The sequence below is a fragment of the Antechinus flavipes genome, chromosome 3 (genome assembly GCF_016432865.1).
Source record: "Antechinus flavipes isolate AdamAnt ecotype Samford, QLD, Australia chromosome 3, AdamAnt_v2, whole genome shotgun sequence".
NCBI classification, from domain to species: Eukaryota; Metazoa; Chordata; class Mammalia; order Dasyuromorphia; family Dasyuridae; genus Antechinus; species Antechinus flavipes.
In genome coordinates this window covers 482138350-482148856 of record NC_067400.1, presented here as the reverse complement: position 1 = coordinate 482148856, position 10507 = coordinate 482138350, and the positions used below count along the sequence as shown (strand labels likewise).

At 32.4% G+C, this 10507-nt stretch overlaps 1 protein-coding gene across 1 annotated transcript; it reads left to right on the top strand.

The window, feature by feature from the left end:
* The first annotated feature begins 9119 nt into the window (after nt 1-9119).
* LOC127558046 (olfactory receptor 150-like) lies at nt 9120-10073 on the top strand. The gene has a single exon (XM_051991276.1). The coding sequence runs from the start codon at nt 9144-9146 to the stop codon at nt 10071-10073; it is 930 nt and encodes a 309-aa protein (XP_051847236.1). The 5' UTR covers nt 9120-9143.
* The last annotated feature ends 434 nt before the right edge of the window (nt 10074-10507 follow it).

Sequence of the window (10507 nt, the reverse complement as noted above, 5' to 3'; positions counted from 1 at the left end):
TCTTTATTTTTATGGTTCTGAAACTGGTTCTTTAAAGTCCTGTGAGGCATTCTACATTGATCTTTATTAATTTCTTCATATAAAATTCAGCCTATCATCATAACTGTAACATTTTAGATCATCTTTTGTTCAAACTGCTGGTTGGTGATCTCTCTAAGCTTTGTATACAAATTTGACATGCATATCATCTATGTTAAAGATATTGATCAAGATGAGCCACAAATTTTGATATTGAGTTCAAATCCTGATCAACAAATACTTTGTCAAATTTTATATATATTTCATCTACAATTTTTTTTCTTTTAAACTAGTTATAAGAAAATGGACAGAAAATGATGATTAAAATCATTGTAATTTTACTTGTTTCTGAACTCTCATTTGAGATTTATAAAGATAAGGACTTCTTTTTTCCCTTTGTATCTGCACATTCTTACCTCTTCTTAATCTAGACTCTAAAAGAATGGCTAAAACAAAGTATTCACTAGTGATTCAGTTTATCCCTTGTAGGGTTAACAGACCAGCCAGAGCTTCAGGTGACTCTCCCTTCTATTTCTGGGCATCTATGTAGCCAATGTGGTGGGGAACCTAGGAACCATCATACTGATTATACTCAGTTTTATTCTTTTTTACCCCAAAAAACTATTTCCTATTCACTTGTACTTCATTGATCTCTATCAATCAACTGTCAACAATCCCAAAATGTTGGTGAACTTTGTTTCAGAAAGGAGCACTATCTCCTATCCTGAGGGCATAATTCAATTCTATTTTTGTCATTTTGGGAATTTCTGAATATTAAATGTTAGCTATCAGTTGTATAATTGTATTGTTGCTATATGTAATCCTTTTTTATGTATTATAGCCTAATGGATGTGTTCATGTATGGTGGATGGAATCTATGCATTCGACCTTATAGTGAACACAGCTCACAAGGGCTTCCTACTTAGAATGTTCTTCTGAAAAGAAAATGCTATAAATTATTAATTATGTGTTTTCCTTCTACTCTTGAAGATCCTGTTGTTCTAGTATCTGTGTCAATGATATGGTGACTCTGACCTTCAATACATTTAATATCTTTTGCCCAACCTTGATCATTTTTTTGCTCATATTTTGATCAATACTAGTATTTTTAAAATTCAGTCCAATAAAGACAGATCAAAAGCCTTCAAGACCTGCAATTTCTATATTGTTACAATTAATGTCTGTGTTAGCTAATTTGATAAATTCACGTACCTGCAACCATTTTCAATTAGCTCTATTAATCAGGGAAAGTGTCCTCTGTCTTTTAACAATAGCATTGTGCTTATGCTAAACCCCCTCATCTACATTTTGACATGAGTGTATCAAAATTGCCTTGATGCAAGTGATAGAAAGAAGAATATTCTAGTGAAAGAAGAAATCTCTAAATAATGGTTTAATGAGTTTAGTGGATTCTGAGCAAGAAAAGGGTTGCGGAGGGGGGTGGGATAGAGACAGATAGAGACAGAGAAAGACACACACACACACACACACACATACACACACACACACACACAGAAACAGAGACAAAGAGAGAGACAAGGATAGAGACAGAGAGAAACATTTTGCTTTGTTCCAAACAGATGCTCTGCTACAAATGTGATTACTGAGAAGCCCACTTTAAAGCTGCCTTAAACTAGGTTTAAATAGTTTAAACTAGGTTTCTCTTCCTACTTTTGTCCTACTATGTAATACCTCTCTAACATTCAAAACTAGTAGAGTGCCTATGAAATTCAATCATGTATTAACCTGCTTCTGATATTCAAAGAAATGGATTTTCTGATTGAAAAATCTGTATGGCAATGAATTTTTATTGATTTCCTTATTTGGGGCACTTACTATTATTTTTTCCCTTTTATTTTCTCTAAAACTTAAATACAAAATAAGAAATGAAAGAAAATGTCCATTTGCACAGCAGAACATAAAAGAATCAATAATAGAAGGCAATAAATTTCCATTTCAAGAAAGCCTTTTCTAAATAAGTCATACACATTGTGTTAAGATCTATCTATCTTTTCTTTGCTTCTTTACAGGTTTTCTTTTGTTATCTGCTATGTGTTTTTTACTTTATTTTTTCCTTTTCTTCCTCTACCATAGAAGGCTACAATTAACTGTGAAGATATATACATATATATATATATATATATATGTACACAATATATACATACATACATATACATATATATACACACAATGTGATTAAATGGCTGAGAAATAATGTAGTTTCCATATTTTCTCTTTTGATTAGATATATTTTAGCTTTTATTTTGTCTGAAATAATAATTACTATCCCCTGTCTTTTATTACAAATAAATTCTACTCCTGATATTTATTTTGTTATGTTCATCTCTCATTTTTATAGCATTTCCTGTAAACATCATATTGCTGAGTTCACATTTTTAATTTATTACATTTCCATTTTATAGGTGAATTCATCCAATTCACATTGTAAGTATACTTACCTTTTTCCTATTTTCCCTCATTATCCTTCTCATCTTGTTTTTATCCCTTCTCACTGCTCTACTTTATTCTACCTGCTGTCTTGTTTTAGAATCACCATATCAATTGAGCTCAGTCCATACCTTTCTTGCAATTTACCCAAATAAAAATAGTGGTCATAAAAGAACTGACAATATTTCCAAATACAAAAAGTAAATGATTTGATTTTTATTGAGTCCCTTATAATTCATCCTTAATATTTATAGTTCTCCTGGATTTTATGTCAAAATTTCCCTTGAATTCTGCTGAATTTGTCACAAATACCTAAAAGTCTTTTAGTTCATTAAATAGCCACTTTTTTCATTCAAGATTATACTTAACTTTGTTGAGTAAGTTCCCCTTGTTCTTAACCCCAACTCTTTTGCTCTACAGAATATAGTATTATAAGGCCTATTGTCCTTTAATATAGTAGCTGCTAGGTCTTGAGTAATCTTATTGTAGTTCTACAGTGTTTCCAATAGTTTCTCCTTAGCATGGGAGCTTTGAATTTTTGAAATGATATTCTTTTAAATTTTCCTCCTAGAATCTCTTTCAGATGATAATTGGTAGGGCTTTTTTTTTTCTATTTTTGCTTTGCCTTCTTGTTCTAGAAATTTCCTTGATAATTTCTTGTAATATCATATCAATATTTTTAAAAAATAATTTCCAAGCAGTCTGACTACATTTATAGTATTTCTCCTCAATTTGTTTTCTAGATCAGTTATTTTTCTGATGAAATATTTCACATTTTCTATTTTTTCATTCTTTTGATTTTATTTATTTCTTTATATCTTAGGATGTCATTTGCTTCCTTTTGTCCACATATAATTTTCAAGCAATTATTATCTTCCTTAAGTTTTTAGTTCTCTATTTCAAGTTAATAAACTTTCTTTTTATAATTTTCTTTATTCTCTTGGATTGTTCTTATTCTTTTTAATTTTTCTTCAATCTCTCTTACTTGATTTTAAAGATCTTTTAAAATATTTCTAAGAAATATTTTTGTGCTTTGGTCCATTTAACAGCTCTCATTGAAAAAGAAATGGCTTTTTTAGCTCCATTAACTTTTCTATCCCCATAGTAGTTGTCTATAGTTGTGTTCTTTGCATTTTGCTTGCTTGTTTTTATTTATTTTTTTGTTTTATTTTCTTTTTAACATCTATTACTATGATTAAATACCAGTTCTGAGGTCTAGAAAATTATGCTCCAAGCCTAAGGTCCTTATTTTTTTTTAATTTTCTGAGGTTGGTTTGTGGTTCAATCTTGGGTTCTTTTCTCCACTCCTAAGCCATAGCTAGAACCCTCATTCATACTGTCTCACCTATGATCTTATTCTATGAGGTCCTTCTTGTGACTGTAAACTAGAATTCTCTTTCTTGGAACTGTTATCTGGGATTCTGCTCTCCTGCCGAGTCCCACAGCCACTAGGTTCCCCACCTCTCCATTAATGTACTCACTAGGTGTGTGGTAGCTCAGCAGAGACTGCCCAGCTCAGGACTTCTCTGGTCAGCCAGTTGTACTTGGCATCCCTTGATATAAATGGTCCTTCAATCTTCTTTTACCCTGCTTTAGACCCCACACTGTCCTTGAGATTAAATTTCTAAAGCTGGGGCAGCCTCCCAACTCCAGCTGCCCCAGGGCTTGTTTTTTGTTGGCCCTGAGTTCTTTGCACTTGACTCTGCCTCTGGAAAGTCGTCTTAGGTTGTCTTAAGAGAGCAATTGCTTTATTCTGACTTTTTCTAACTTACTCTGCCATTTTCCCAGAATCCTGTCCTTGGGCAATAGCTATTACAAGTGGTAATTTATTTAATTTGCAAATTTCAGAAGATAAATGATATGAGATTTTTTTTTTGAATAAGAAAATTTGCAATTTAACAAATCTAACCCATTTTTGCTATATCCCAAAAGGCTTTGTCCCAAAAAGACAAATGATTTGCCCAGAATCACAAAGCATATGAATAGAAAAATTAGGTCTTCAACTTAATTCCCTTGAATTTACATGACAGTTCACCCATATTTAACTTGGAGGAGAGCAATATTCTTACTATGTTATATTGAATAATAATAGCAATCACTTTATCTACAAGTTGAATGTTAAAGGAAATCACATTGATTGGAAACTAGTGATCTACCATGTTAGGAGTACAGACCCACAGACTTACTCATGGTATCAAGGTAGTAACAGCCCTTCTAAGCACCAAATCCATTTGTGTAAGTACAAACTGAAGAGAAGATGATTGTCAAAATATTGGGATAACTATAAATATTTAAAAATAAATATTGTAAGACAAGGGGAATTGAACCAATATCTGATTTAAAAAAAAAAAAAACTGTGGATTCCCAAGAAAGCAGACAACTATATTATATAATATTCTCAGCTAACTCGTTAGAGAAATCAAATATTAAAAGAAATTAAAAGGGACTAAATGACAAAATTTATGGCCTACATAAAAGAAATCATTTGGAAAGATTTGAAATCCACAATAGTGAGTCTTTCTCAAAAAGAAAGGGAATTGATTGGCAATATAAATATCAGTGAAGTGAAGGACAATCTGGGGGAATGAAAATATAATTAAGTAAAGGACAATCTTTTAGATAAGAAGAAAAATATTAAACTAAATTTCTAAAAAAAAAGAAAAAAAAACCTGCACTAGCCAAATGCATTAATCTCAAGTACAGGATATATAGGGACAACTGAAATTGTGTAAACTTTCTAGAATTAAATGACAAGTCAAAAGAAAGGTGATACCATAATGCAAGAAAAAACACAAGAATTCTGCTCAGAATTTATGAATATAGAAAATAAGCCACTAAGTAAAAAAGTTTATGTTTTTAGGAAAACAATCTATACTATAAACTGAAAAAAATTAGTAATTAAATTCAACAATTCCAATAACAAATTCTTGAGAATACCAGGAGAAACATTTTCTGTTTTAATATTATGCCTGTAGATTAATTTGCTTGAGCTCTAGGTTTTTTAAAACTTTTCTTCTTGCTGAGATTTTTGGTGGCTTAAGTTGTTTTTCTTCTCCCTGAAATCATTTATTCATTCACATTCTGTCTCTCTTTTTGATGGAAAACTTTTGAATCTAGGTATCAAACTTTCTCAGCATACTTGCAGATTGTGAAATTTCTTTTTAGCCAACTTGAATCCCTGAACCAAGTGACTTTTGGGGAGAATAAAACTAATTCAAGCCAAATACCAAACCCTTTTCTTCAAGCCTAGTGAGTTTCTACATTGATGTTGGCGTACTATCCCTTCTGTTCCGTAGTTCTTTGGCAGAATATCATTGCTCCAGGCAAAATATTCCCACATTTTAATGCCACTATCACTGCTTTGAAATAGTGGGATAAGGAAAAGATAGGGTGAGCTGGCAGAAATGGCAACCATAGCTAGGGAATTGTTCGTCATATATTAGATCACAAGTTAGAGAGTCCAGTTGCCCCTTCTGTGAGAGCATGGAGGTGGATGAAAATGTCAGGAATCAGTGTTCTCCATTATTAATTCATCAGAATGGTTCCTTGCTAGACTTCTAATTTAGGCTTGCAGATTCAACTATATTTGCTCTCTTTTTTTGCACATGATGCTTTTCTTTTAGAGCTTTTAAGAATTATTGAGCACTGATGCTAGCTTGTTCAGGTAGCATCCTATGACTGTTTATCATATTGTAAGCTTGAAGATAATAGGATTTTAAAAAAATTCTTTGTTATAAAGGCTAACTCTCTGGAAGTGGAAGAGAGAAAAATATGGGGAACACCTAGATGATATAAAAACAAATACTGCTAAATCTTTTTCTTTAATTTTTCCCATTAATTCCCTTGATACTCTTTATCTTTTGTTCTTCCAAATTGTTTTTGTTATTATTTTTAGCTCAATAAAATAAGTTTTTTTGGTAATTTGATTGGAATAGCATGGAATAAATAGATTAATTTAGGTAGAATAGTTTACAAATACATACAAACAAGCTATATGTAGAAAAAATAAATGTAATTAACACAAGAAAAACACTAAAATTAAGGGACAGGACCATGGGGAATTAGATGCTTCATCTAGAATTAAGAAGAGTTGGAAAAGATTTCTTGTAGAAGGTGGAATTTTAGTTGGGACTTACATAAAGCCAGGGATGCCAAAAGGCAGATATGAGGAGGGAGAGTATTTAAGGCATGGAAGACAGCGAGAGAAAATGCCCAGAGCTGAGAGATCTGATTCTTATCCAAACAGAAATAATGCCAGTGTCATTGAATCCAAGAATGTGATTTGGAGAAGGTGTAAGATTTTAAAAAGAAAATGAGAGTTGAGGATTATCATAAATTAAAATTTAAAATTTTTAGTTTATACATGTACATTCATTTTTTACATATTTCCCTTTGGAAGAGAAAAATCAGAACAAAAAGAAAAAACCAAAAGAAAGAGAAAAATAGAAGGAAAAAAGGTGTAAACAATATGCTTGGATCTGAATTCAATCTCCATAGTTCTCTCTCTGGATGTTGGATGGCATTTTTCTTTTCTTTTTTTTTAATAATTTTTTATTGATAGAACGCATGCCAGGGTAATTTTTTACAGCATTATCCCTTGCATTCATTTCTGTTCCGATTTTTCCCCTCCCTCCCTCCACCCCTTCCCCCAGATGGCAAGACTCCTTTACATGTTGAATGGGTTGCAGTATATCCTAGATACAATATATGTGTGCAGAATCAAACAGTTTTCTTGTTGCACAGGGAGAATTGAATTCAGAAGGTATAAATAACCCGGGAGGAAAAACATAAATGCAAGCAGTTTGTATTCATTTCCAGTGTTCTTTCTCTGGGTGTAGCTGCTTCTGTCCATCTTTGATCGATTAAGGCTCTCTTTATCAAAGAGGTCCACTTCTGGATGGCATTTTTCATCAAAAGTTTATTGAAATCGCCTTGGATCATTAAATTGTTGAGAAGAGCTAAATCTAAGATAGTTGATCATCATAGAATCTTGCTGTTGTTCTGTACAAGGTCTTTCTGGTTCTGCTCACCACAAAGGGTTTTAAATGCCAAAAAAGAAGGATTTTTTTTTTAATTTAATTCTGGAGACAGGAGAGAACAACTCAAATTTACTGAGTAAGATTAGGGAGAAAAGTGATATGATTGGACAGGGATTTTTGGAAAATCATTTTGGCAGCTGAATTAGCATGGGGAGAAATTTAATCACTTAGCATTGCATCTGACACAAAACAGGTGCTAATCACTGCTTATGATTGATTAATTATTTGGTAAAAGTCATTGCTACTAATACATTCTTGCAAAGTATTATAAAACTGGATTTTATGTTTATGAGGAGAAAGATACTAAGCTCCCACTATCTTAAACATTTATGCAAATCCATATATAGTTTTATATATACTTATTATTATTTTGTTTTTTATAGAAATGCAGTTTTATCTAATTTATACTATTGTATCATCCTGTTTACCTGTTTCTTCATCAGAATCTGTGCTTCTTTCCTATTAAATGTTTGAGAATACTTTGAGATCACTTCAACCTGAAGATCTGTAATCATTTACAGGATAAAACTTTGGTGGATTTTTTTGGGGGGAAAGAGGAATTAGGGAAGTTAAGGGAACACATTTATATAATATAGAGATCCAGTTTTGGAGTCAGAAAGACCTATGTGGGTAATAATTTAAATGACTATTACTCCTGCTGCTATTTAAGACTAGGAATTTCAGGTAAATTGATTAATAAAAATGAGGAATTTCCAATGGAAATTCCATACATCAAAAAATCACAAAAAAATATACACCCACATATACATATGTACTTACACACATGCATACATACATACATACATATATAAAGTTGCATGACACAACATAAGTGTATGTATGAGTACAAATATACCCATATTCATATATAAGCATATGGTACTATATTAATTGTCCTAATAACTATAAACTTGAAGTTACAGGACCCTAGTTTTAAATGCAGGTAATGCATTGGCAGAGATTAGATGTAGTGTTAGGAAGCCTGAATTTTAAATTAGTACTAGATATTTACTAAATGTGACCTTAACCAAGTCATTTAATCTGTTGCTGCTTCAATTTCTTCACCTGAAAATAATACCACCTATGTCAAAGACTTGTTACGAAGATTAAATGAAACAAGATAACATAAGTTAAATGCTATATAAAAGCTACTCATTATAACTACTACCATTAATTAGTAGTAGTAGTATCAGCTTTTCCACCTACTGTGTGAACCAAATCAAGTCATTTAATCTCTCTCTAACTCAGTTTGCTCATGAGAAAATAGGGATAGTAACTGCATTGACTTCAAATGATTTTTATAAAGATGAGATAAGACATGATAACATTTGAAATATTTTAATATTAAAAATTCTATAGAAATACTAGCCACTGTTATGAGTGTTGGTGTTATATATCCATGAATTTTGATATTAATTTCAAATATTGAACGAGAAACACTTTGCCAAAATGTAGGTACATTGTATCTACAGATTTCCCTATAAGTGAGTTGTGGGGAAATAAAAACAAAAATTAGTTAAAATAAAAGTTATAATTTTACTGTTCTGTCTGAGATCTCACCTGAGACTTGTAATAAGGACTTGCATTTTTGCTTTTATCAACAGGTTATTGCCTTCTTTTACTCTACTCTCCAAAAAAATGGCTACATCAAATTACTCGCTAGTGACTGACTTTATCCTCATAGGACTCACAGACTGGCCAGAACTCCAGCTGCCCCTCTTCCTCCTATTCCTGAGTATCTATGTAGTCACATTGGTTGGCAACCTGGGTATGATCATATTGATTAGACTCAGTTCCCATCTCCATACTCCCATGTACTATTTCCTCTGCAGTTTGTCCTTCATTGATCTCTGTCAATCAACTATTATCACTCCCAAAATGCTAGTGAACTTTGTGTCAGAGAAAAACACTATTTCCTACCCTGAGTGCATGACTCAATTCTATTTTTTTGTCATTTTTGTAATTTCTGAATGCCAAATGTTGGCTGTGATGGCTTATGACCGCTATGTAGCTATATGTCATCCCCTTCGTTATAATATTATGATATCCTATCAGGTGTGCTCTTGTTTGGTAAGTGGCGTTTTTGCATTTGGCCTGGTAGGGGCCACAGCTCACACAGGCTGCTTACTTAGAGTTCTCTTCTGTCGGGAAAATGTCATCAATCATTATTTCTGTGATCTTCTTCCACTCTTGAAGCTCTCTTGTTCAAGTACCTATATCAATGAAATGGTGAATCTGGCATTCAGTACATTTAATGTCCTTTGCCCAACCTTGATCATTATTTGCTCTTATGTTTTGATCATTGCTAGCCTTTTAAAAATTCAATCCACTGAAGGCAGATCAAAAGCCTTTAAGACTTGTAGCTCCCATATTTCAGCAGTTGGAGTTTTCTTTGGTTCTGGTGCATTCATGTATCTGCAGCCATCTTCAGTCAACTCTATGGATCAAGGGAAAGTGTCTTCTGTGTTTTACACTATCATTGTGCCCATGCTAAATCCCCTCATCTATAGTCTAAGAAATAAGGATGTTAAAATTGCCTTGAATAAAGTGATAGAAAGGACATTTTAGCGAAAGGAGAAATATTAGAATAATGGGTTAATAGGTTTAGCGTGTACTGAGAAGGGGAGAGAAAGAGAGACAGATAGACAGGCAGACAGAGAAAAACCTTGCTTTGTACCAATCAGATACTCTATAACTAAACCTGTAATGACAAAGAAGTCGAACTGAGAGCTGCTTTAAAAACATTTCTCAACCCAGTTAAGGCTGGGTCTCTATTCCTACTTTTGTCTTACTATTTAACACCTTTCTAACTTGTATTCCAAATAAATAGAGTAGCCTATGGAAGTTGATATTTATTAACCTGCTTCTGCTATTTAAAGAGATAACTTTTCTAGTTTCAAAACCTATGTGGAAATTATTTCTTCTTCATGACCTTTTTTGGGCCCCTCACTAATACAAATAGTAGTTAAATTCACATATTTTAACAAAATAAATAATAAGGA